Consider the following 26,787-nt stretch of genomic DNA (forward strand, 5'->3'; position numbering starts at 1 on the left):
GCGAGGGGGAGCCGGGGCGCGGCGCGAGGTGCGGGCCGGGGTGGGCTGCGCGGGGTGCCCGGGGTGCCCGGGGTGGGCAGCCCAGCCTTTCCCGTGGGGTTTGCGGCGTCCCTAGGCTCCCTGCCTCCCGGGCAGGGTCCCGGACCCGCGGCCTCGATCTCCTCCTTTTCGGGGTGGGAATGGCGGCGGGTGCAACCGCGGGGAGGGGGTGCGGGGCGGGGAGGATGGGGGTCCCGGTGCGGGCCGAGAGCGGCTGCCTTCGAGGAGGCCGGGGATGGCGGGCTGGGCGCCCTCCGCCTCTGCCCACATGTGGAAGGCGGTCGGTGGGGGAGGGGCCGGGAGAAGTGCCTGGGCGCCTGGGCCTGTCTCGCGTGTGCTTTGGGTCCTGCGTCCTCGCACAGGCCGCTTACATGTGCAGAATATCGCGTGCGCGCCTGGGTGTCCCAGCGAGCACGGCATCCCGGCGTCAGCCCGAGCACGTGCCTTCCACGCGTTATGTCCCCTCGTGCCCACAGCCACCGTATGGGGCTCGACCTCCAGCTCCAGGCCACCAGCCGCATGTGGCCACTCAACACCTGAACCCTGGGAGTCTGAACTGGGATGTGCTTTCGTGTAAAATACTCATGCGGTTTCATGGACTCACGAAGTTTAAAGAATGTAAAATATTCCATTACTAATTTTGTATATTGATTACTTATCAAAAGAATATCTTGGATATATTTTTGAAATTAATTTCACTTGCTTCTGTTAAATTTTTTAAATGACTGCCAGACGCACAGTGACGACTAGAAAATTTTAAATTACCTACGTGGCTCACATTCTATTTCTGCTGTTCTAGAGTAAACATTATTACCATCCCAAGTTCACGGCTTGGAAAAGGAGGCTCAAAGAGTTGACCAGCCACCAGCCACAAAGCCTGTAAGTGAAGGCATCTAGCTTCCTTCTACAAAGAGAAAGCCCAGGTGAGTTTCAAAGGCTTAGTCAGGGTGAGGTAAGATCCAACCTTAATTATCCCTACGAACCATCCTGAACGGGTGGCCAGGGAGCGGAGACCAGGGACTGCTTCCTTCTCTCTTTTTCTCTCTGAGACCGGTTTCTCCAGCTATAAAATGATAATTATAGGTGCCCTGCAGCCAGCTTTGTGAGTAGGAAAGGAGAAGCTCTATATGAAAGCGGGTCAAGTTTATGGAGCAAAAATGCCCGCATAAAACCCAAGGTGATCCTGTCCTTATACATATTAAGCCCATTTGTCATGTTACTGGTGGGCAAAGTCACAGCTTCATCACCCCTGCTTCGGGAAGCCAGTCCTCGGAGTCCCTCTTCGGGCAGGCAGGTGGCTGGTGCCCCCTCCTGGGATGGGGGTGGGTCTCCTAGGCTCCCTCCTCTCTCCCTCCCGGTGCTGCTGGGCTCCCCTCGCTCAGCCCATCCCACTGATGCTGTACCCCCATGCCTAGGGCTTGGCTCGACCTTCTCACCACCGCTACCCCCAGCTTCCGCTGCCTGGGCTCTTCACGACCAGCCGGAGCCTTCCAGAACCTCTCCAGAGAACAGCTCTGCTCCAGGTAACTTCTGTGATTACACAGTTCTACGAAGATTTTCTAGAGATTACTGTGTCTTGGCCTTCGTCGTTTCATTCAAGGTGGGGATTTGGGGCCGAGTAGAAGCAGAAGATGAGACCTGGAAGGGATGGTGTTGGGGACAAGGGGACCTTAACAGGTGGGCATCTCTCTACGCGTGGAGGGTGTCCACTTCTCTGTGTCCTGGTCGGGTCGTTTTGTTACGTTGTGAAGATGAGAGACGCTTACTCGCTGACTGCTCAGTTCACAAATATTAAGTGACAGCATTGATTCCCGCAGGCCCGGGCCCCTGGGGATCCCTGGTAGCAAAGGCTGCCTCACTGCCACCCAGTGTGCACCCGGCCTGCTTCCTCCCCGGCACCCGCCCCATGTCTGTTCCTGTATAATCAGAGAAGCACGCGGGCAGAGTTGGAAATAGTGCTTGCCCGACCTAAGGTGACACACCCGAGGACTCTGAGCTGCCCTCCTCTGCCACATGCGCGTCCCAAACACCACCACATGGGCACGCGGCACCTGTGCAGACAACAGCAGGAAATGGGGCCCACGGAACCTCCGTTCCCTGGCTTAGGCTTTGACGAGGTCTGGGGAGAAGGGGGTTGTTCCCGGCTTCTCTCTGTGTCTAAAAGGAACAGCTCTTCTGGCTGTCGGGCAGGGTGATGGGGGAGGTGAGTCAGTATCTGCCTACCGTGGGTCATTTCCTGCTTTGGGCCTGATGTCATCGACTGCGTCTGGGCCACTCCCACCCCTAAGGGACTTTGGGGTGACATGACAAAGTTCACACTGGAGGGGGAAGGTGTGAGTTCCCTGTGGAAGGCTAGGCCTCTGTCTTACTAAAGGGCTCTGCCTGCCCTTCCCCCTCTCCTTCCTTCGCTGAAAGCCTCTTAGTGAAAGTGCCCTCTGAATGCCTGGCACTGTGATGGTGGTAATTACCGTTGGTTGATGCGTTGCTAAGTGACTGATGGGATCTAGTTGAAATATATTGGCTGGGGTCCTGAAATTTTGAGAACATCAGCTTCCTCTGTAGAATAATGAAAACCCAAGAACCATCTTAGCAATAAAATTGTATCCATTATCCTGGAACAGTCACATCCTGTTTGTTTGTGCCCTCAGAGAAGGCCCAAGGGATGAGGCACCTCGATCTCTCTTTCCCCTGAAACATCTAAAATAGCCTTGCCTGCTCCCTTGACTGTTTGCACACATTTTCAGGTTTTTAGTAAAAGCATCTCTTTATGAAGGAGGAATTTTGCTTGAAGCATTTGAGGTGCTTCCTTTTTAAAAAGACTGTCTAAAGCATAAACAGTCTGAACTCCAGTTTAATTTACTTTAAAGATGTCAGCTCCACCAGTTTGTAAATTTTTGCCCCAGACAATAATAATTTAGAGTAAATATATGTAATGTTTCTCAGCTACCTTCTGGAATGTTTCGTGTCCCAGCATGAATTATTTTTACTAGAATTGTCAATCTGGACCTTTCATAATTGAAAAAAATGTATAGTATACTGTGTGTGTAATATACACATACATTGTATATACATATATATTTTTATTGTGGTAAGAACGCATTTCATGTATACGTATTTTCTGAATACAAAATTAGAAAATTTATAAAATACTAAAGAACACAAGTATGTCTTTCCACACTCCTCTAGATGTATTTTTTTCACTGTTCATGTTTGATATTTTCCTTTTTTTCCCTTTCGTGGGTTATTTAGATGTTTTTGTTTGTTCCTTTAAAACATGGTTTCAGTCATTTTTGTCTTGGACATTAAGAATGAAAGATACTGTTATTCTTTTGCTATGACTTAAATGAGACATAATCTCACAAATTCTCAAATATGTGTAGCCTTTTCCCAACTGCTACCATTTTCCCCGTAACCTAGAGAACCTGGACCGTACCAAATTCTCTGAGCAAACTCTGCTTCCCATGGCCAAGGCTGTTCACAGGACTGGAGTGAATTTCCCCTATTCAGCCCACCCCACAGTCCCTGAGTGGTTAAGAGCACAGGCCCTGGATGGATGGAGTGGGTGCAAATCCTGACTCTGCCACTTATTAGCTGTGTGATCTAGGGCAAGTTACTTGACCTCTCTGTGCCTCTATTGCCTCATCTGTAAAGCGGAATAATAACAGTACCTGCTTCCTGGGGTGGTTTCGAGGACTGAGTGAATTAATATGGGAAAGCACCTAGAAGAGCCCCTGACCGCACAAGTGAGGAGGTCCCGGAGACTGTATAGTGTTATAGCAATCTTAGCTATTGCAGTTGGCATCACTGTTTCCTTCCCTCCTTCCAGGGAGCTCTTCTCCATAAATCAGGGCTCAGCGCCAATGTCACTCTCTCCACGATGTGCCCTCCTCTGTGCCTCGTAATACAGTGCAAACACTTCCATGTTACAATCCTGGCCCCTAGTCCACGAGGCTGTGCACAGCAAGGAAAGGTGTTGTGGGAATGACGAGCTGCAGAGCTCCTAAGCGGGGAGCTGAGGATGTTCCTCCCCACCCCCAAACCCTGAGGGTCTGCAGGTCGATGGGCATCCCCGAACTGAGCACAGGCACCCCGAGGGCAGGGCACGGACTGGACCAGCCCCTGCAGGAGGCATGAAACCCGAGAGAGCCTTTTCCCCCCACTTTCCAACTTTCTGGCTCCCTCGCCACCTGTCTTCTGAATGCAGGCTTTCTTCACACCAAAATCTGAGTTGCCAGAGACTTTTGGTGAGGCCAGCTGTGCTGATGGCCACGGGGCGAAGCTGGGCACAGACGGGGTGCTGGTCATTTTCTTGGAAGCTCCAGAGCCCAGGGTTTGCTCTGTTTCACTTTCAAGGCAAACAGATTATGGAAAAGACTGACGTCGGTATTCCCCTCTCCGAGGTGAGAAAGCCAGTAAGCCCTGCAGAGCCTAATCACTCTGTCTTCTGCTGCAAGTGTGCAGGGTAGAGGTGAACAGCAAGTAGGCATCGGGCATCCAGCCAGGCTGCTGCGGTCCTATTCCCTCCGTCACCGCCCTCTGCTCTCCGGGGGCTCCCTGGCTCACCCATGCCCCATCCCAACTGCCAGGCTTTTCACCTGTAACACAAGACTCCCGGCCCACACCGTGCCCCCCACCACGTGGTCTGCACAGCTTTCTCTAGAATAGTCTTTGCAGAGGGGCGAGCAGCCACCTACAACCAAACTTGTAAAATCTGCCAGGGAAGATGCACTTGAAATATGCAGTGCCTTTTTTAACTATAAAATCATATTGAGGTACATTTTAAGAGTGTTTATCGGACCTTCGAGCACTGAAGTTCTGGAAAAATACAGTCTCCGGGACCTCCTCACTTGTGCGGCCAGGAGTCTTCAGAGAAACCCCCAAATTGTTTTCCTGTTCACAGTTCCCTCCTTTGTTTGCCAGCTAAGTCCCAGACATGCTTTATTTGACTGTGAAGAAATGCTACTTGTTTATCATCAGTTATTATCTATGCCTAGTTGTCATGTGGTACAAAAACAGTAACAAGCATCATTTCAACTACGGGGCGGATTAATTTTGTTACATTTATTATTTGATTATACCAAATTTTGTTGAACACTCGTAGTCTGATGCGTTTGTAACTTGCTGCCAATATTTTCTTATTTTTCTTAATTAGAAGAAGTATTGGTTAGGTCTACTCTTTTAATCTTATCAGCAAAGCCAGTTTTCCACTGGGTACCTGTAAGCATAGCCCGTGCTAGTTTTCAGGACCTGAGAAGATGGGGTGTGGAGGTGACAACTCCAAAATACGAAAAGAAAAACCTGCAATAGTTAAATTAATGTTTAATTAAATGAAACATAGCACATCAATTAGTCAAATGCAACTTAACTTTTATATCATAACATATAAGTTATAATAAAGTAAAAATCTTACAAAACGTAAATTTAAATACTTTTGATATGATGTGGGCGGCGCCTCCAGGAGCAGGAGTATCTTAGATGTACACAGCCCTTAAACAACTGGATCATCTATCCTTCACAATTAGTATCACTGTCTGGATATAAAGGAATAATTTAAAATTTTTTGATAACTAGAAGAAAGATGGAGATTAAAGAAGATAGAGACGCATTATATAGGAAAGGGATGCCCTGAGAGAGCTCGAACAGAGCTGTGAAGAGGGAGAGTGAGAGGCACGTGTGTGCGCTGTGCCTGGGAGGAAACCAGACGTCTTGGACCAGTCATTTCCCCTCACTAGCCGGCAGGGGGCATATGGCCGAGGACCGCTTGCTTGCTTTGGGTGAAGCGGGGAGAGATTTGGTGAATTACAGGATAGAGAAGCAATGTGCAACCAGACACTTCTGTGTACTGGGTGTTTCACAGTCAAATTTTTGTTAACTCGTGGAGTACATGTATTCTGTGCAGATTCGCGGGTGACTTTTACAGTTGCATAGTTTTGTGTGTTTTTTTTAACATCTTTATTGGAGGATAATTGCTTTACAATGGTGTGTTAGTTTCTGCTTTATAACAAAGTGAATCAGCTATACGTATACATATGTCCCCATATCCCCTCCCTCTTGTGTCTCCCTCCCACCCTCCCTATCCCACCCCTCTAGGTGGTCACAAAGCACCGAGCTGATCTCCCTGTGCTATGCGGCTGCTTCCCACTAGCTATCTGTTTTACATTTGGTAGTGTATATATGTCCATGCCACTCTCTCACTTCGTCCCAGCTTACCCTTCCCCCTCCCCATGTCCTCAAGTCCATTCTCTACATCTGTGTCTTTGTTCCTGTCCTGCCCCTAGGTTCTTCAGAACCTTTTTTTTTTAGATTCCATATATATATGTTAGCATATGGTATTTGTTTTTCTCTTTCTGACTTACTTCACTCTGTATGACAGACTCTAGGTCCATCCACCTCACTACAAATAACTCAATTTCGTTTGTTTTCATGGCTGAGTAATATTCCATTGTATATATGTGCCACATCTTCTTTATCCATTCATCTGTCAAGGGACACTTAGGTTGCTTCCATGTCCTGACTATTATAAATAGAGCTGCAAGGAACATTGTGCTACATGACCTTTTTTGAATTATGGTTTTCTCAGGGTCTATGCCCAGTAGTGGGATTGCTTGGTTGTACGGTAGTTCCATTTTTAGTTTTTTAAGGAACCTCCATACTGTTCTCCGTAGTAGCTGTATCAATTTTACACTCCCACTAACAGTGTGAGAGGGTTCCCTTTTCTCCACACCCTCTCTAGCATTTATTGTTTGTAGATTTCTTGATGATGGCCATTCTGACTGGTGTGAGATGATATCTCATTGTAGTTTTGATTTGCATTTCTCTAATGATTAGTGATGTTGAGCATCCCTTCATGTGTTTGTTGGCAGTCTGTATATCTTCTTTGGAGAAATGTCTGTTCAGGTCTTCTGCCCATTTTTGGATTGGGTTGTTTGTTTTTTTGTTACTGAGATGCATGAGCTGCTTGTATATTTTGGAGGTTAATCCTTTGTCAGTTCCTTCATTTGCAAATGTTTTCTCCCATTCTGAGGGTTGTCTTTTCGTCTTGTTTATGGTTTCCTTTGCTGTGCAAAAGCTTTTAAGTTCCATTGGGTCCCATTTGTTTATTTTTGTTTTCATTTCCATTCCTCTAGGAGGCGGGTCAAAAAGGATCTTGCGGTGATTTACGTCATAGAATGTCTGCCTGTGTTTTCCCCTGAGACTTGTGCAGTGTCTGGTCTTACATTTAGGTCTTTAATCCATTTTTAGTTTATTTCTGTGTATGATATTGGGAAGTGTTCTCATTTCATTGGTTGCGTAGTTTTGTAATTCACGCGAGCTTGGGTCCCTCTGAGATCCCAGGACTGAGGTCGGAGGAATGAAGCCGAGGATGGGGCACAGGTGAACTGTCGAGGCTGACCAGTGTTAACGCAGGCCCAGACCTGCTCTCCGGCCTTACTGCTGGGCTGAAAGGAGGTGATGTGAAAGCAAGACAAGGGAACCAGGAAGCGCAGGCGTACGTCCGAGTGGGGCCTGCGGGGCTGCTGCTGCGAGTCCAGAGCCTAAGACAGAAGTTTCCGTCCTAACTTCCTGCACTGGCAAATTTGAACCACTGAACTGGAGCCAGTCCTCAGGGAGGTTGCAAGGCTGGCTCAGCTGCCGTTTTCCTTTTTTCCCACCTCTTGCTGCCCTTCCCCCACCTTGAGCACACAGGCTCCACCCCCTCATGAAAATCCTTACCAAGAAGATAATTTAATACCAATCCATTAAGGCCTTATTCTGATGAGCAAGTATATTAACTCTAACAAGAATGATCACATAGAGGCATAGACTTCTGTGGTCAAAGGGACCTGAAAATCAAATATTCAAACAGTGAAAGATATTCCAGACCTAGCCTATCTTGGTCCCCTGTGCAGAATTCCTGACAAGAAGCCACAAAGCCTGTTCTGGAGCAGCTTCCTGGACAGGACTAAGGCTCAGAGAGATTAAAATACTTGCCTAAAGCCCTACAGCTACTAAGTAGAAAACTCACGTCCTTTATGAACGCAGATCCAGATCGTCGGAACCGAGGTTCCAGGAACCATGTTTGTTTCGGTCCCCAGGCTGTCCATTCCTGGTAGGCAGAACTCGAAGCCCCAAAGTTCACCAGCCCCGGGGTGCACACACCTTTTCCCAGTTATTCAATCAAACGCTAATCTCAGTGCTGTGGGAAGGGATTCTGCAGGTGTAATTCAGGCCCCAAATCAGTTGACCTTAAAATAGGGAGATCACCTGGCCGAGCCTTCACTAATCACGTGAGCCCTTTAAGGGAGAATTTGCTCCAGCTGGTGGCAGAAGCCTTCAGAGTTTCAGTGCAGTGGAGGTCCTCTCCTGGTGGCCTTGAAGGTGAGGCTGCCGTGTTGCGGGCCACGTACTGGTGTCGGCAGGCACCTCTAGGAGCTGAGCACGGCCTCTGGCAGACCACCAGGAAGCCAGCAGGGGCCTCAGACCCCAGACTGCGGGCAACTGGATTCTGCTAACCACCTGAGGGGTGCTGGGGGACCCGAGCTGCAGATGGAGCAGCCTGGACGGTCGGCTGTGCATGGCCCCCAGCAGAGAACCTGCTGCGCCCCGCCAGACACCGTAGGTTTGTTATGAGGGTCCCGCCATCGGGCTTGCGGCAGCGTGTCGCACATGTGCACGAGAAAAGTGCACCGCAGCCTCCCCTTTGGTCTGAGGTCAGTGCCCCTGCCCTGAAACAAGGATTTTACTCTATTAGTTTTAATTATAAAATGCTCTTTTTAAATATTTTATTTATTTTATTGAAGTACAGTTGATTTACAGTATTGTGTTTCAGGTGTACAGCAAAATGATTCAGTTTTATATATACATATATTCTCTTTCAGATTCTTTTCCGTTATAGGTTATTACAAGATGTTGAATGTAGTTCCCTGTGCTCTACAGGAAATCCTCGTTGCTTATCTATTTTATATATAGTAGTGTGTATATGTTAATCCCAAGCTCCTAATTTATCCCTCCGCCTCCCCCTTTCCCTTTTGGAAACCGTAAGTTTGTTTTCTATGTCTGTGAGTCTGTTTCTGTTTTGTAAATAAATTCATTTGTATTATTTTTTTAGATTCCACATATAAGTGATATCATACAGTATTTGTCTTTCTCTGTCTGACTTACTTCACTTAGTATAATATCCTCTAGGTCCATCCATGTTGCTGCAAATGGCAGAATTTCATTCTTTATTATAGCTGAGTAATATTCCATTGTATATATGTACCACAGCTTCTTTATCCATTCATCTATCGGTGGACATTTAGGTTGCTTTTATATCTTGGCTATTATAAATAGTGCTGCTATGAACATTAGGGTACATGTATCTTTTCGGATTAGAGTTTTTGTCTTTTCCGGATATACACCCAGGGGTTGAATTGCTGGGACCATATGGTAACTCTATTTTTAGCTTTTTGAGGAACCTCCATATTGTTCTCCACAGTGGCTGCACCAATTCACAGCCCCACCAACAGTGCAGGAGGGCTCCCTTTTCTCCACACCGTCTCCAGCATTTATTATTTGCAGACGTTTTGATGATGGCCGTTCTGACTGGTGGGAGGTGATACCTCATTGTAGTTTTGATTTGCATTTCTCTGATAATTGGTGATGTTGAGCATATTCTCATGTGTTTGTTGGCCACCTGTATATCTTTGGAGAAATGTCTGTTTAGGTCTTCTCATTTTTTGATTGAGTTGTTTGTTCTTTTTTGATATTGAGTTGTATGAGCTGTTTATGTATTTTGGAATTAACCCCTCGTCGGTTGCATTATTTGCATGTATTTTTTCCCAGTCTATAGGTTTTCATTTTGTTTATGGTTCCCTTTGCTTTTAAGTTTGATTAGGTCCCATTTGTTTATTTTTGCTTTTATTTCTGTCGCCTTGGGAGACTGACCTAAGAAAGTATTGCTACGATTTATGTCAGAGAATGTTTTGCCTATGGTCTCTTCTAGGAGTTTTATGGTGTCATGTCTGTGTTTAAGTCTTTAAGCCATTTCAAGTTTATTGTTCTGTGTGTTGAGAGGGTGTGTTCTAACTTCATTGATTTACACACGGCTGTCCAGTTTTCCCATCACCACTTGCTGAAGAGATGCTTTTCTCCGTTGTATGTTCTTGCCTCCTTTGTCGAAGATTGACTGTAGGTGGTTGGATTTATTTCTGGGCCTGAGACAAGGATTTGAGTGGAAGTTTGTTAGGGGGCTGATCCCAGGAAGCCTGGGAGGGCAGTGGGGACGGAGCGGGGAAAGGAAGGAAGGAAGGAAGCGGCATTCCGTACTGGGGTCCGTAAGAGACCCCATCACTGAGTTGCCTCCCTGAGTCAGGGAAGCTGGGCTATTTAGCCTCCAGTCTGTCCTTGACTGGTCTCCTTCCAGAGGGGTGTTACAGGCAAGGCACACAGAAGGAGGCCTGGGAAGGACAGTCAGCTATGGAGGTGCTCATTCGGAGGTACCTCCCCGTCCAGCGACACAGGCCACATAGCCCGGGGTCCTGGTCGGGGCCCTTAGCTGGTGACGCTGTCTTCTCCGTGCTTTTCAGGTCCTGCAGTTTTCATGCTGCGCCCCAGGTGCTCTCTTCACTACCTAAGCATCCCCAGTCTCTTCCTGGACCCCCATGAAACAGGAATCTGAGTCCCTTACAATCTGGGGTCGGGTGGGGGGACTTTGGACCCAAAACTGGCTGGGTGGCTCCCAGCTGAGAGCTGTCACCAGCGCTGCTCTGACCGCGTCAGCTTCCAGGCAGCCGCCTCATTCTGGCGACTCAGGTGAAGCTGTCCTGCTTCTTTGTGGGGCTGCAAAGACCATGTCGCTCTTTCTGCCGCTCTGCCAGTAGTGCTGGGATCGTAGGGGAAGGACGTTTCATTACTGGGTGGACCTGGGCCTGGTTCTGGGGGAAGGGCCCCGTGTTCACGGCCGGTTTGCTCAGGCCTGCGTTCAGTATTTAAAATACTTAAATCAGCTACAAGGAACAGGCAGGGTGGAGGCACACGTGATCAGAAGAGGCCGCCCCAAGCAGCTGTCTCAGCCGCTCCTAACCTGTGCCTTTGGCCTTCGCTCCAGGAAATGCCTGCCTGTTGTCACTGGTCCTCTGAGATGACCAGTCACCTGGGAGCTGCTGTTGGAAGCTTCCCTTCGCTCTTTCTCTGCCCTCCCCAGGCTGCTCTGCTGTGGGACGGACCCTCTGCAGGCGGACCCCGTCCTTTGAGCTGTGCGGAGAGGGGCCAGAGGAGCGACAGCCCGTGGACCGGGGGCAGTTAGGCCAGGACTCAGGGCCTCTGTGGACACGCAGCCTCCAGCGGGGCACTCAGCAGTGAGCTGTGACCTCCACGGGGCTTAGGAGGGCGTGGGCCTCCCGAGCCAGTGCCCGGGGACCACGCTACATACCGAACACGAAGTTGTCGGGCCGGAAGATCTGGCCGAAGGGTCCAGACCTGACCGAGTCCATGGTGCCCGGCTCCAGATCCACCAGGATGGCCCGAGGCACGTATTTGTTACCTGCGGGGACAGAGCAGGACTCAGACCTGCGGTCGGCAAAGGAATCACAGACAGTGCCCTGCTCTCTGGGCCTTTTACGGCAGAATTCAGCAGGGAAACTTCCAGCATGAGACAAAAGTAGGAGATTAGAGGCGGTTTCTGCTCTACAAAGGGAGATAATGGCCTGCCTCGTCATGACAAACATGCAGGAGACTTCAGGAGCTCTGAAGTGTGTTTTTGAGCAGTTAAAAATGCATGCAGGAAGCCTTTCCTTGTCATTTGCATGTTCCTGATACATTGCGTCTGCCGCAGAACAGAAAGCAAGGTGAGGGGGCAGGAAAGCTTCCAGTAATCACCGGCAGCTTCATTGTAGTACACGTTGATTCTCTCCAGCTGCAGGTCACTGTCTCCATGGTAACTGCCCGTGGGGTCGATCCCATGCTCATCGCTGATGACCTCCCAAAACTGGAAATAAAGAAAACCGCATCCGAAGTATCAGTAAAGGTGGCCCCCTTCTCCCTCTCCTGTCCTTGGAACGGCGGCGTTGTGGTCAGACAGTCGAGGAGACCCAGACAGACCAACAGCTGCCCGCCCTGATCCTCCAGCAGCCGCTGCTGAGGGGCTCAGGAATCCGCCGCGCATCAGCCATATTATGGCGACAGGCTGAAAAGCTGGGAGGAGCCCTGGAGGAGGAGAGTGGGCGCAGCCGCGGGGGCTGTCACCCCCGGCAGGGCCGAGTGTCAGCACCCCAGCTGATGGACGGGTCACCCCTGGGGGCAGTGGCCAGAGCTGGGACCCTACTGTCAAGTAAAACACATTCAGACTTAGAGATGGAGCAACTTTAATCGAAAAGAGCGTTACCGTAGGGAGAGTGCTCCGATCTCAGAAATGTGCAACAAGCATGCAGAATGAAAGAGAACAGGCTTTTCTCTGGCAGGGAGGGGTGAACAGGGCTAGCGTGAACTTTGTGGGCGGGGAGGGAGAGAGGGTGGGACAAGCAGATGTGAAATCAGCTCGCTGCAGCCGGAAGAGTGTTCTGTCGTCAGCAGACCCTCAGCCTGTTACAGGTACAGCGTTCACCTGTGTGCTTGCTTCAGCCTGGGGGCCGTGGAGGCGGGACGGACTGAAGTTTGGTAAGAGGTGGGCAATTGTGAACGCCTGGTCGTTGCCCCTGTTGTTTTATACAGACAAAATCTGTGGTTAAACGCTACTAGGGATGAATAAGTGTGAGGTTGACGTGGGTTCGGTTAGTTGTCAGGGCTGGGTGGGCTTCCAGGTTCCTGGTGGCCCTGGAGGACCAGCTGTTACCATCTGCTGAGCGTGTTCCTGGACTGGCAGGTGTTAGAGGCTCTTAGAGACCAGGGGTTTCACAAGAGGTATGCTTAGGAATATTATTTTTAAAAAATACTACAGGTTAAATGAGGGAGTAAAAACACAATCTGAAGTTGGAGGGCAGTTGGTTGAGGAGGCTCTGAGACGTTGGGCCTGGAGCGTATTTAAATGGCAGCGTGAGAGCAACAGTGGCAATCTGATGGATTTCTCGGTTTGCGGTAAATATTTCGGGCGGTGGCATAGACATTTATGGGATTGCATGCACAGCCGTTACTCCTGACCTCTGCCCCAGGGCCCCTTTGGGCAGCCCAGACCATGCCCAATGGCAGACGACTGTTGAGGACCGTTCACTGAGTTCCTGGAGTTCTCTCGTGTTGATGTGTGTCCTCGGTAAGACTGTGCACGGTGCTGGTCACTTCCTGAAGCAGAGGAGGGAAGTGTAGAGGTTCTGGCAAACTGGCTGCGTGGCCCACCGGCCGCAGCTCCAGACACACATGTCTGCACGTGATCTGCAGCGGTCAGGCCTTTTGAGAGCCCTCCCAATCCCTTAGCCTCTTGTTCTAAGGCTTCTTGAGAACCTGGCAAGGAAGGAAGGTCAGAGCTTCTTTCTGCAGCCAGGATTCTGCAGGTAGACTTGTAGCTGTAGCATGCTTCTGTTCCATGAAGATAGCCACAGGTAGCTTTTGGATCATCTAGTGCCTGAAAGCTGAAATCAGAGGTAATAGTACAGTTATGGTGATGAAAGAAAGCAGTCTGGTTAAAAATTTGATAAGGGCCAGTAAGATTCGCTAGTAACAGGATCTGATTCAACTGCAGGAATGATCTTCCCAGTTTGGGCCATGCCCTGCCCCATGGGAGACATTTGTAGAGCCAAGAGGTCATATCCACCAGACCCTGCACCATGTCCCACATCCTAGGATGTCTGAACTTCCTGCCTAGTCTGCTCCAAGCCCACTTCTAGCGCAGAGATGAGCCTCTCTCCCAGGGTCTTCCTGAGGGCAGGTTATTGAAACTTAGTACAAAAAAGATGCCTGCCGTGTGCACCTCTAGGACCAAGGGGAGGCCGTGTGGGGAGAGGGAGTGGTGGGGTTTGGTGTGTGGGCTGGGATGTCCACAGACACGGCCCTGAAGCCCAAGAGAAACTCTGAACACGGAGCTTCAGGCGAGCGCCCCAGGCTGGCAATACTCCGTGCACAATGTCACACGTGGATGCAGGGAAGTGATGTGTCCTGACTCCATGGAGGACAACAGAAACCCTGTGTTTGGTTCATCTCTGGACTCAGCCCTTTGCATTCTTCCCTTGGCTGATCTTAGTCTGTATCCTTTCCCTGTGAAAACAAAACAGAACTGTAACTGTGAGGATAACAGCTTTCGGTAAAGTTCTGAGTCCTCCTAGTGAATTATCAAACCTGAGGGTGCTCTTGGGGACCTTTGACCTTGCAGTTGGTATCTGAAGCAAGAATAGTCTTGGAGACCGTTCCCTCCAACCTCACAGTTGGCCCAGATGCTTCACAGTTGGTGTCAGAAGTGACATTTGCTCGTGTGACCCTGACTCACGGAAACATATGGTTCAAGAAGAGGGGGGATGATGGGGTGGGGGGTGATGAACCTGTGGTTCCTAGGGGACCCCAGCTCAGCTAAGGTGTAGAACTGGAGCTGTGCTGCATTAGTTATCGGAGGTAAAAGTCACACCATGGCTCCAGCCCCTGAGTGGTTAGCTCACTGGGCGCGTGAGAAAACGCGGAGTAACAAAGAACAAGCGAATGAGTATCCGTCCCTGCGTGGTTGTTCTCTGCAATAAGCCAAGTGAAAGTGGGGTGTTAGGATGCATCTTGAGGCTGCGCCACGCTTGGATTCAGGCTGCTCTGAGCTAACTCAGGGCTGCCACCAAACGGGATAGTTAAGCCAAAGGCACAGATGGCTGAGATCTGCAAGATAATGGGGAAGAGACAAAGGGGAAAGTCGGAGCCGGTCCCCGTGGGGTTCAAATCTGTGAGCGGTTACTGTTGGGTAAGTTAAGCAGACGCTGATGGGATCAGAAGAAAGGTCTTGCTGCAGCACTCAGAAGTTGGATGGACCCATGGGAGCCTCTGCTGGTTCCTCCACATTGAAGGGCCTTAAATCTGCTTCGTTCGCCTTGGTTTGGAGGAATTCTAAAAGCCGGAAGGCACAGATGACAATGAGACAGCTGACCAAGAATTTCATGAGGTGACGGCCCCATAGTCTAATCAGGGCACAGACTGGCTAAGAGCCCAGGTCCCTTGGGCAATCCCCCTCCCCTGCGCCGAGCTGGGAGCCCAGGATGTGTGCCTGTGAGGGGGCAGAAGGCTCGGGGTGGGGTGGGGGGAGGAGGTGCTTTGGGAGATCCTTGACACACGGGGGCCCGTGCACTCTGCTACCAGAGCTGCAGTTAGATTCGGAGGATACAGGGAGGAAAGAGTCGGTGGGACTAAGGTGAAAGTTTGGATGAAAACTGAAATGTTCCAGCAGACTCTGTGAAGTGGTTGTGTGTCCTTTACCTGAATGTTTCATGGGGACAGATGTTGTGTCTGACTGGAGAATGCCTCCCCTTCCTAGTATTATAAACCAGGAGGCAGGTAAAGCCACCCCCAGCTTTATTACTGTTGATTCGACAGCCAAGGGGTAGTCACCGAGATGGCCTGAAGCCCCCAGCTGGCTCATGTCACCGGGGCGAAGTACGGAGAGATTATCTGTCCAGTGACCCGCGTGGGGTGCAGACCGGGGCTTATGACAGAAGCCTGTGGATCCCGCCTGGCAGTGACCGCTGGGATTCCCACTGGAGAATTCCGGAAAATTTCCATTGCAAAGATCATTCCTAGCCTGCTTTGAACATTACTTGAAACTGCCCCGATGGCTGAAGGACCTAAGATAACCTTGGAACCTGAAAGACCCGTAATGTCTTGGGTGACGTCAGAGAAATGCTCTCTAGAGAGGGGCGTGCGAAGAGCGTCCTGTAGTGGATGAAGATGGTTCGTACAGGAAAGGGTGCTGACGGAACACGAGGAGGAGAGGGCACCTCCCCCAGGACTAACTCTGGAGCCGCCTGAGGCGCCGCTGGACTCTACAGCCACCTGGTTCGCCCTGTCAACAGCTCTCCTGACCAGCAAAGGGCTGCTTGGTTTGTGGCTGGCAGTTACGAAGCGAGCGCACAGCATCCCGTCTGGAGAGCTGCCGCTCTACTGAAGGAGGAAGGAAGCAGTCAGCTCAGTGGCCTGGAAGGCGAGCTACTTGCCTCTATGTTTGGGCTTTTAATGACTCAGGGGTTGTGGCCAATGGCCTGGCCCTAGGGTCAGGCAGACGGGCAGCGGAGCCTGGCCTGTTAAGGGGCCACCCGCATGGGGCACAGCCCTGTAGAAGTCACTCTGGGAGTTTGAAGGGTGCATCAGTGTAGGGCGTGCTCGCTGCCCATGAGAAGCTCCCCCTTCGGGGATCGGGAGAGGTTGGGACGGGCAGGTGGCCATCCTTGAGGTGGCCTCGTGGGTCTACGAACTCGGTGGACGTGTGGGTACCACAGCGATGCAGAGATGGGCTGAATCTAGATATACTCCTCCTGAGGCACAAAATGGCAGCCGTACAGTCTGTGCAGGAAGGACGGAGGCTGCTCCAGGGGAGGGTAATGCCCACAGCCGTCAGGTGGGGCTGTTGCTGCTTCCCCCCCCCCGCCCCGCCGCACGCCGTGGTAGTAGACACTCTGAGTTAGGTTTTGCATGCCTGGTGGAAGAGGCAGTTGTACAAAATACTGTAAAAGGACTGGGATAGAAGGTATTGTACCAATATGGACCATGGAGTCCCATTTCTTCGGATCGAGGACCCCACTCTCACCCTGAGAAATAGTTGGGGAGATCACTGGACCAGGCAGTGACTCCTGCGAGGAGGGCCGGCTTACACACCTCTGTGAGTGTGTGCTCACACTCAACAGGAAGGGGGCCGTGGATGGTCCACCGGGGAGGTTCCTCCGCTTTTCTGTGGCATCTGGGGTACACGTGGGAGGGATGCTGATACGACTGTACAGCCGTTTCCCACATCACCTCAACTTCCGTTTTCTGGATGCGGTGGTCCTGGGACCAGGGCAGCAACCACTGGCCAGTAGTAGGGTTGATGCCTAAGCAAGAGACTCTCACTGTACCCTCCCGTCTTTATGTCAGAATCCCTAAGGGCCGGAGGGGGTGGGTTGTGCCTTGATCTTATCTGGCAAAACCGGGGTTAACAGTGAATATGCAGCTGCATCGCCTGGCGGCTGAGAAAGCCCTCTCCTTCCGGGCCTTGTAACCCTCCCCTACGAGGACGGGAGCGCTGAAGGGGGGACTTGCCAGACTACCATTGCTGCTGCCAACCCGGCACGGAGGCTGAGCCTAGCATCCTTTCCAAACAGAGGTGGACAAGTCTGTTAAAACTCAAATGGTAAATGTGGAACGGGAGCTGAGGATGAAGGAGTGAGTAAGTAAATGGTTTGTGCAGTGAAGGAAATCCAACGTTTATGTTGGTGCCTTGAGAGAGACTCGGAACACGAGACGGTGGGGGCGCTTAGCCCGGGTACCCGGCTGCCTGAGAGGGTGGGGCTGTCTGTTGCTGACACCACGCTTGCTTTTGGAGCCAGAATGGTCGAGTGGAAGCCTACAGAACTGGGTGGCATGACTCACGGAGCGTCGTAGGTTGTGATGATGCCCTGGTCCTGTTGTCGACGACTCAGTGGGACTCTGATGAAGTGTAACCTTTTGACTTCCGTTTGTCAGGCTGCCACACTGTGATCCGGGGGTGACGCTGGCCTTGTTGGTGAGACTCAACCACCTTATGTAAACACGTCTGATGATAGTACTGATGTTGATGATCAAATATAGTGAGAAATGGAGTTAAAGCCTATTCAGGACGTAATAAAATGACTGGCTTGGGGAAGAACTGGGTTGACCCAACCATCAGCTAATTTTTATGCTGCATAGTTCTGTACAAGTTTATCACGAGGGGAAAAGAGTAATCAACTTAGTACAAAAAGGTGGAAGTATATGTACTGGCCTTGTAGGATAAATCGATGGGTTGTTTCCTATTGCTCAGTCTGATAAATACCGTATCGAGTATAGATGCTCAAAGATGACTGCTTTGCTGTAAGAGAGCCTTGGCCAAAAGCCAGGGGTGGCCTGTGTGGTGAAGAATTAATCTTACCCAAGAGAGGTCTGGTCTCTTCCCTCGGCTGCCGGGAGGTGATTTCCAGGCCCCTGGAATGTCCTGCCTGATAGGAGTGCGCTGTTTGCTTGGGGGGCTTTGGTCACTGAGTGTCTAAGGAGTGACTTGCAGTTGGGGTTCTGGGCCACACGGTACCAGGTGAGACCTCCCAGGAACTAGAGACCAAAGGCCTCAGCGTCCAGGAGGAGCTGGGGCAAGAGGCTGCTGGGTAGGCCGGGAGGTGGTCAAGCCTCAGTAGGAACTCCGGGCTCACAGGCTCAGGTCATCGACCTCGTGGGCGATGCTCCATGCGTGTGGTCTCACATCGACGGCAGGAGCTTAATGTGTCCGTGTCCCCACGGGGAGAGGACCACTGGGCCCTGGGCCCTCTGTCGGACACTCCGGGATACCTCCCATGTTTCTCCTCCCTCGGCTGATTTTAACCCACGTGCTTTCCCTGTAATAAACCATAAGCAGGAGTAGAACAGCTTTCAGTGAGTTCTGTGAGTCCTTCTGGCAGATTATTGAAACTGAGGGTGGTTTGGGGAACCCCTCAAGCTTGGACCTGTCAGAAGTGAGGGCAGTCTTTTGTGTGGACACCGTGCCCCCCGCCCAGACTTTGTAGTTGGCCCTCATTTATTCAGGGGACGTGGTGAGTATTACTACTGAATTCAGAGCCCCCAAGCTTCTCCTGGGCTCTCAGCACGCTGGCAGCCAGGTGTAGGGAACACGATGTTGGTGAGGGGATTCTGGGGAATATGGCCATCTCGGGAAGAAAGCCCTAATAATAGTGATTATCTCTGCTGTCTTTTTTTTTTTTTTTTTTTTTTTTTGCGGTACGCGGGCCTCTCACTGCTGTGGCCTCTCCCGTTGCGGAGCACAGGCTCCGGACGCGCAGGCTCAGCGGCCATGGCTCACGGGCCCAGCCGCTCCGTGGCATGTGGGATCTTCCCGGACCGGGGCACGAACCCGCGTCCCCTGCATCGGCAGGCGGACTCTCAACCACTGCGCCACCAGGGAAGCCCCTCTGCTATCGTTTGCTCTGTAACTAACCACCCTCAAGTTTGATGGATTAAGACAAAGCACTTATTATTAAGCCAGGTTTGAGGGGTGGCTGAGTGCGATTTGTCCAGGGCCAGTCCCTCTGGGGCCCCGTGTCCTGGGAAACTTCACTAGGGCTGGTGGTCGGCGGCTCGCTGGTCCAGTGACTCGCTGTCTTGTCTGGCTGTCAGCGTGACGTCAGCTGGGCCAGCAGTCTGTCACCCATCAGGTTAGTGACGCTCCTTCGTATGGTGGCGGAAGGTCCGCAGCGGTGGAGAGGGCAAGGCCCAGTTCACAGTGCCTGCTCTTCACGTGTATCGCCTCAGCTGTTTCTCTACCAGATCTGCATCCCAGTTATTCAGTGGTGCCTGGTGAGTGGGCATAGAAAGGAAAACATCCACACTGAGCTCCCCCTGTGTCCACCAGCCGGCCGAGGTGCCTTACACACACACACGTGCTCGTGCACACTCGCACACACACAAGGTAGATCTGATCTCCTCCTCGGACATGAGGAAACTGGTGCAGAGGGGTTAAGAACATGGCCTGAAAAAAAAAAAAAAATGGCCTGGCATCACGCAATGCCCCCCCCCCCACAAAAAAAATCAGTTGCATCTCCTGCCGCCTGACCACGCATTTCCTGGAGTTTCACATCCACGCTGTTTCCTAGGTAACCACCACACAGCCCGCAGGGCCGTCTGAATGAAAGGAAGGGGGGTGGTCCATCCAGTGTCCACTCTTTCCCTCTTTTCCTGCACCAGCAAGGCTGCAGCCCTTTGTTGGGGGCGTTACCGTGGGCAAAAACAGAAAGCCCAAAGCTTGCCGGTGGGATTAAATGTCCAACAAGATACTCCTTCTCACTGAAGGACCACATTCATTGAGCGTCTCGCCTGTCAGAGCAGTGAGCCTGTTTCTATTTTCATTCACTCCCTGCCCTTCCCTTTCCCTCAGGCTTTCTGTCTTCACAGCAGGCTCCCTTTGCCGGCGCCACAGCCGTGAGAACACCTTACTCCAAAGAGCCTGCGCCCTTGACCCCAGGACCTCTTCCCCTCGGGCAGCGGGCAGCGGCCCTGCAGGGCCCTCATCCTGCCCTGCCCTGCAAGTGACCAGGGCCGGCAAGTGTCTGTGCCACGGGACCGTCATCCTGGCGCTGAGTCTTTGTCATCGTGCTTGCCCTGTGATGGTCCCTGCAGGTGGCCGCTGGGACCTCAGGAATTCGACCCCCTGCGCTGATACTGGGACAGGCTCGGGGAGGGGGGAGATAGGCGAGGGACAGGAGAATGGGGCAGCGCCTCCCTCCCGCCTTCAACGGTTTGATCTAACTCCCTCCAGAGCATTTCCGTACCCTTTTCTACGAAGCTGAAACGCATTTGCTGTTACGAGCACCTCTCTGCTGACATAAATATTAGTGAAATGTGAGCTCCCGGGCGTTGCTGCCGAGAGCCGTTCTTCTCGGCAACGTTTTGTGCAGGCAGCGGTCGGAATGTCTGTGTCCAGTCCTGTGATGCACGATTAACATCTTCACTTGCCATTTGAAATACGCCTGCACAGCTGCAGCGCGGGCCGGGTCAGGGTGGCCCACAGGGTCGGGACGTGGCCTCGGTGACGCGGGCGTGGGGAGGCGTCCGCATCAGGGGTCTGAGCTGCTGGGCGAAGGTGCCTGGCACGTCTCCGGACAGTCTCATCCCCAAGTCGGGCTTTTGGTTCTGGAAGGCAGTGGACAGGGTGGAGACAGGGCTCAGTGCCCAGGCGGCAGGGCCGGCAGCCAGTTCCAGCCGGCACACGACGCCTGGGCAGCGCAACTGCATGTTAGGTGAGCCTGTGAGCTGGTGACACGCGTCCTGGGTGTGGTAGCAGCACGGCGGTCGTGGGAGAGGGTGTCTTTGTCCTCAGGAGGTGTGCTCTGACACTTTAGGGGGAGTGTTGTGATGTCTGTAATCTGTGTTCAAATAATTCAGCAAAAAATAAACGCACAAGCCAGTGCCACAAAGTGGGCGGAACATTAATAACGGTTGAAATTAGCGAAAGGCATCCTAGGGTTAGGGCTGGCTGCTCTCCTTTCAGCTTGTAGGCTTTAAGTTTTATTTTTTAAATAAGTTTTTTCAAGGGTTAATGATTAGTTCTAGGCCTGAGACGTGAAACAGTTTTCCTCATAACGGGCCTAGAGTTAAACTAGAATAAGTGGTAGTTTCTTAACTGTCTCGCCGACTTCCTCTTTATTAACGTGGAAGAGTCCAGAAAGGATGGACTCTGGTGAGAGAGCTGCATTCACATCCACCCGTTAGAAATACGTCTCACAAAGCCGGCTGGTGGGTCCTATTCTTATCTCGCTTTATCTTGTTCTCACATATTCAGTGCTTAATTGTTTTTCTCATTGAAAAGAGCGTTTTTATCTGACTGGCCGTCCTGCCGCAGTAAGAGGGCGGGAGTGGTATCTGGAGATTAAACCCCAGGGGTGGATGGCGAGTCTTCAGGTCCCTTTCGTGGTTCTGCTTTTATTATAGCCTTGAGGAAATGACTCCATCAGCTAAAACACACACAGGACAGCCACTCTTCTGGCCACTTGTATGTGAACAGCAAATCATTTAAAAAACAGATATTCTCTGTTTTGATGCTTGTGCAAATGCAACATGAATGCCTGGCTCAATATGGGTAAATGCATGGTAATCACACGATGGTGTCTGTCTCCCCTCCCAGACTGTGAGGTTCCTAAGGGCAGGGACAGTGTCTGTCTTATTTATAGGTGAACCCCCATTGCCCAGCACCATAAATAATTTGTTGAATAAACACATGAATAAATAAGTAAATGAAAAATAAATAAATGAAAAAAGGAAAATAAAGAGATGTGATGATATTTGAATTTTACAAACAGCCAAGGATTATGCAAATTTGTAATACCATTGTTTTTATGATTTATCATGTTTGTAGACTAAACATAGCAGGTGGATGTCCAATGCTTACAAGGGAAATACTTAGGTAATGATACAGCATTATCAACATGTAAAAGTCTGTTGTTGAGGAAGGATTAGACACTAAAATTTAAAAAAAGAAAGAAACTCTTGCGTTAGAGTGGTGAGACTTGAGGCAGCCTTCTTTATCCCGTGTAGCATCTTGTTTTTAATAAAAGTAACTTATAAATGAGTATGACCCCCGCAGGCAAGCAAATGGAGGCTGTTTAATATAGAGAAGAAATAGCACAGCATGGAGAATGACTTGCCTCAGTCCATGTGGAATCTAGATTCAGAGACGTGCGTGTTGCTCTTATTAGAATGTTGGGAAAGAGAAGGGAGGCTTCGGAAGTAGCAGAATCCTGAACACAGCCTGGTGCCGTGGCCTTGGCCCCAGCAGGTGCTGACGGAGGGAGCAGGAAGGTGGGCAAGGAGGGGTGCGTGTTGGAACAAAGTTCAGTATCCATGGTGAGCAGTGCACACAAAGACAGAGGTCGGCTTGAACTAGAAGAGTTCATCCCGTAAGCAGTCTACTTAATGTTGGACAAACTGTAAATCTACTCAATTTAAAGGTAAAAGTAGCAGCACCCATTTCTGTGCCCGTGGGTTCATCTTCAGATCCTAGAGCATCCTATTTTGTGAACATTAATTGCACAGAATTCAAAAGCACTGTAGTGGATTCAAAAATAATGCCTCCAGTGACACACGAGTGGTACCTATCCTTGCTGATAATTAGGAAACATAAATAAAATGAGGGTGAGATCATTTTTCTTCAGGTTGGCAAAATGTTTAAATTTGATGATGTCCATTGTTAGAGAAGATGAATTTTTAGCACATAAACTAAAAATGTATGTTTATTAAAATGTTTTAAAGTTTCCTAAATTTTCTAAAATCAACCTTAGTTTCTATCTCAAGAGCCCCCGACTCTGTTTGGCGGAAAAGACAACCTCGACTTAGTCGACGTAGGTTAATCTTTGTCAATTCAGAAGACCCTCTGTCAACTGGGGGTTTCACCCTCCCCTCTCCTCCTTGAGGCTGGTTCCACGTTAGGGCCGGAATATGTGATGTCAGAGCATCACAGAGAGGGGGTCTTGCTCTCCCCCTTCACTGTCATCTACCCACGCTCACACCTTTCGCGTACCCACATCCCGTCGTCCCCCAGGAGAGAGTTCGTGCTGACTTACCCTCCTGGTCCCGTTGTGACAGTTAACTGTATGTGTCAACGTGACTGGACCATGGGGTGCCCAGGTAGTTGGTTACATGTGATTCTGGGTGTGTCTGGGATGGTGATTCTGGACGAGATCAGCATTTTAATCAGCAAAGTGAGTGAAGCAAACTGCTTTTCCCAATGTGATGGGTGTCACCCAATCCTTCGGAGGTCTGAATAGAACTAAAAGATGGAGGAAGGAGAATTTGCTCTCTCTGCCCAGCTGTTGAGGTGGGACATCAGTCTTCTTCTGCCCTCAGCCTGGGGCCTATACCATCGACTCTCGGGATTCTCAGGCCTTTGGACTCAGACTGGAACCACGCCACCAGCTCTCCTGCACCTCCAGCTTGCAGATGGCGGGTGGTGGGACTTCCCTGGCCCGCAATTCCTTATTCTGTTGGTTCTTCTCTGAAGAACCCTGACTAATACACCTGTTGTCTAAACAATGTCTCTTTGGTTCTCCTGGCTCTCTCCCAGCTACATATGCTTCTCCCAGTGAAAACATGGAAGCTTTCTGAAGCTCTCTTGCAATGTTCTGGGGCCCAGCAAGGCTCCTGGGGGCTCTTGGGACCTCCCAAGTCTGGACATGCATCTGCAATGTCTCCTCTCCTGCCGGCACAGCAAACTGGTGGGAGGAAATGTGGTGGGCTTTGCCATTTCCCAGGATCCAAGATAGAAGCTGGTTTTCCGATTTCTGGCTTGAGAAACTACCTAGGAGTTTATCAGCAAAGATGCTTTTGGCTGCAAGAAACAGAGGGTCCAACTGAAGGTAGCTTTCATCTTAAGAAACTTACTACCTTGTGTAACAAGAATATTAGAGCAGTAGTTCTCAAAGTGTGATCTAGTGACCCCCTGGGGGTCCCTAAAACCCTTTCAGGGCATCTGCATGGTCAAAATCATCCATTCCAAGTACAAGATAGACCAATAGATTTTAATGTAATAGAGCAGAAGTCAGCAGTCATTTACAAAAAGTTTATTACAAAAAAGGTGCTATAAGTTAAGTTTCATTGGCACACAGCCACACTTATTTGTTTATGTTTCTTGATGCTTTAGGCAGAGGGTAATGCAAATGGCAAAGTTTCATTCTTTTTCATGGCTGAGTAGTATTCCATTCGTGTGTGTGTGTGTGTGTGTGTGTGTGTGTGTGTGTGTGTGTGTGCGCGTGCGCGCGCACCCCACATCTTCCTTATCCATTCATCTATTGATGGATACTTAGGTTGCTTCCATTTCTTGGCAGTTGTAGATAATGCTGCTGTGAACATTGGGGTGCACATATCTTTTCAAATTAGAGTTTTTGTTTTTCAGATCTATACCCAGGAGTGGAATTGCTCAGTCAAATGGTTGTTCTATTTTTAGTTTTTTGTGAAACCTCATACTGTTTCCACAGTGACTGCACCAATTTACATTCCCACCACCAATGTACAAGCGTTCCCTTTTCCCCACATCCTTGCCAACATTTGTTATTTGTGTTCTTTTTGATGATAGCCATTCTGACAGGTGTCAGGTGATATCTCATTGTGGTTTTGATTTGCATTTCCCTGATGACTAATGATATTGAGCATCTTTTCATGGTCTGTTGGCCATCTGAATGTCCTTTTTGGAAAAATGTCTGTTCTGGTCTTCTGCCCATTTTTTAATCGAGTTGTTTATTTTCATGTTAAGTTGTATGAGCTGTTTATATATGTTGGATATTAACCCTTTATTAGTCATATCATTTGCAAATGTTTTCTCCCATTCAGTAGGTTGGCTTTTCATTTTTTCTGTGGTTTCCTTTCATGTGCACAAGCTTTTAAGTTTAATTAGGTCCCATTTGTTTATTTTTGCATTTATTTTCTTCCCTTTAGAAGACAGATCCAAAAAAATATTGCTGTTATTTATATCAGAGTGTTCTGCCTATGTTTTCTACTAGGAGTTTTATGATTTCTGATCTTATATTTAGGTCTTTGATCCATCTTGAGTTTATTTTTGTCTGTGGTGTTAGAGAGTGTTCTAATTTCATTCTTTTACATATAGCTGTCCAGTTTTCCCAGCACCACTTATGGAAGAGGCTGTCTTTTCTCCATTATATATGCTTGCCTCTTTTTTTGTAGATTAATTGACCATAAGTGTGTGGGTTTACTTCTGGGCCCTCTATCCTGTTCCATTGATCTGTGTGTCTGTTTTTGTGCCAGTGCCATACTGTTTTGATTACTGTAGCTTTGTAGTATAGTCTGAAGTCAGGGAGCATAATTCTTCCAGCTTCATTCTTTCTCAAGATTGTTTTGGCTCTTTGGGGTCTTTTGTGTTTTCATGTGTGTGGTTTTTGAATGGGTGTGGAAGTTGTGAATGGAGGGTTTCAAGAGAAGAGCAAGCAAATAAAATATTTTCCAAAACCCTTTTCTCATAAAAAGAAAGAAGTGATTTTTAGCAATTCAGGGGCATAAAAGTGAAATGGTTACAAAGCTGCCAAAATCAGTGAAGATTAGCTGCTCCAAACATTTGGTGAAGCAAGACAGAACTAGTTTTAGAAGCTGCGGAGCATCTGAATTCCCTTTTCATCTATTATATCCAAATCTGAGGGGTTTCCAGGGGGAAGCAGAGCTAAGGCCCTGGCCACCTCTCTTTCTGTACATGTGACGGGCTGTTGGTCCTGTCCCCACCTCTGCCTGCTTGGTGTCAGTCAGGACAGGTTTATGGATGCTGTCCCAACAGCTGGGCTGTGAAAGGTCACCTCCCTAGAAGACGCATAGGCCCCTGGAGCATTTCCAGTCCTCAGCAGTCTCTAGCCTGGGCAGGGCAACCAGGGCGAAGGGCCTGGAAGCAGGTCACATCCACAGGCATCTTCACAGGCAGGAGTCCCTGCCAGGTGGCAGAGCGCTTACACCAAAATGCAGTTCAGCAAAAAGGTGTGGATGCCGAATGACTGAGACATTTTCCCACGCTCGGTAGCCCAGCCTCTCTCACGTGGAGGCACTCAGTAAATGTCTGCAGTGAGTGGTCAGTGAGGAAAGGGAAGAAAAGCGTCCTTTTGAATAGGCTTCGTGAGCTGGCAGCAAAATGGGTAGACTGTGACCCTTCAAGCAGGTGAGGTGTGGAAGTGTGACACGCTGCTAGAGACTCTGCTACCCCCTTGTCTTACCTTGGTTTTAATATGCTAATGCTGCAAGGAAAACATTTATTCTGGGATCTCTGCAGCTAGAACTCAACACCCACCGACATCATCCAGGGGCCCTGCCCCTCCCTGGCTGGTGGGGCAGCAGTGCGTCCCTGGGCGCAGGTTAGAAATGTAGGATTTCGGGCCCCGCCCCAGACAGACTGAGTCAGAATCTGCATTTTAACGAGATCCCCAGGGAAGAGCCGGCAGGTTAAAGTTTGAGGAGCCCCTGAGGACGCAGACACTCTTGCCCCTGTGATGAGCCGTCGGGAGAGCCTGGGAGACCCCGCTGCTCAGGACACACGTGGGGTCACATTAACAGAAATCTGGGGTTTTCTCCTCGGGCCCCAGCGATTTCGTATGGTTCAGCGTCACACCTGGGGAGCGTCCAGAGTGTTTCCACACTCCCCTCCTCGCCCAGTGCGCGGTG

General features: G+C 50.0%; 2 protein-coding genes across 3 annotated transcripts in view; one reads left to right on the forward strand and one right to left on the reverse strand.

The window, feature by feature from the left end:
* Window positions 1-4: 4 nt before the first annotated feature.
* The window catches only part of PSMG4 (proteasome assembly chaperone 4), a 73,201-nt gene continuing 46,418 nt past the window's right edge, over window positions 5-26,787 (forward strand). Inside the window, exons 1-2 of one of the 2 annotated variants that reach the window (XM_089918235.1) lie at window positions 5-28; window positions 839-1,562. In XM_089918235.1, the coding sequence (XP_089774361.1) occupies window positions 1,253-1,562 (310 nt within the window). In that variant the 5' untranslated portion in view covers window positions 5-28; window positions 839-1,252. Of the gene's footprint in view, window positions 29-243; window positions 658-838; window positions 1,563-26,787 lie in introns of those variants that run through there. The other variant, XM_089918234.1, reaches the window with a different exon arrangement.
* LOC111181277 (tubulin beta-4B chain-like) lies at window positions 11,292-12,016 on the reverse strand (the record flags this gene model as incomplete). The annotated part of the gene is made up of 2 exons (XM_022586502.3): window positions 11,292-11,542; window positions 11,878-12,016. Coding segments are annotated over 2 exons (258 nt in total), but the record flags the coding sequence as incomplete, so codon positions are not given.

Source organism: Delphinapterus leucas, chromosome 10 (assembly GCF_059928025.1).
Source record: "Delphinapterus leucas isolate spDelLeu-1000000601 "Yukka" chromosome 10, BTC_Dleu_Yukka2, whole genome shotgun sequence".
In the NCBI taxonomy this organism is placed as follows: Eukaryota; Metazoa; Chordata; class Mammalia; order Artiodactyla; family Monodontidae; genus Delphinapterus; species Delphinapterus leucas.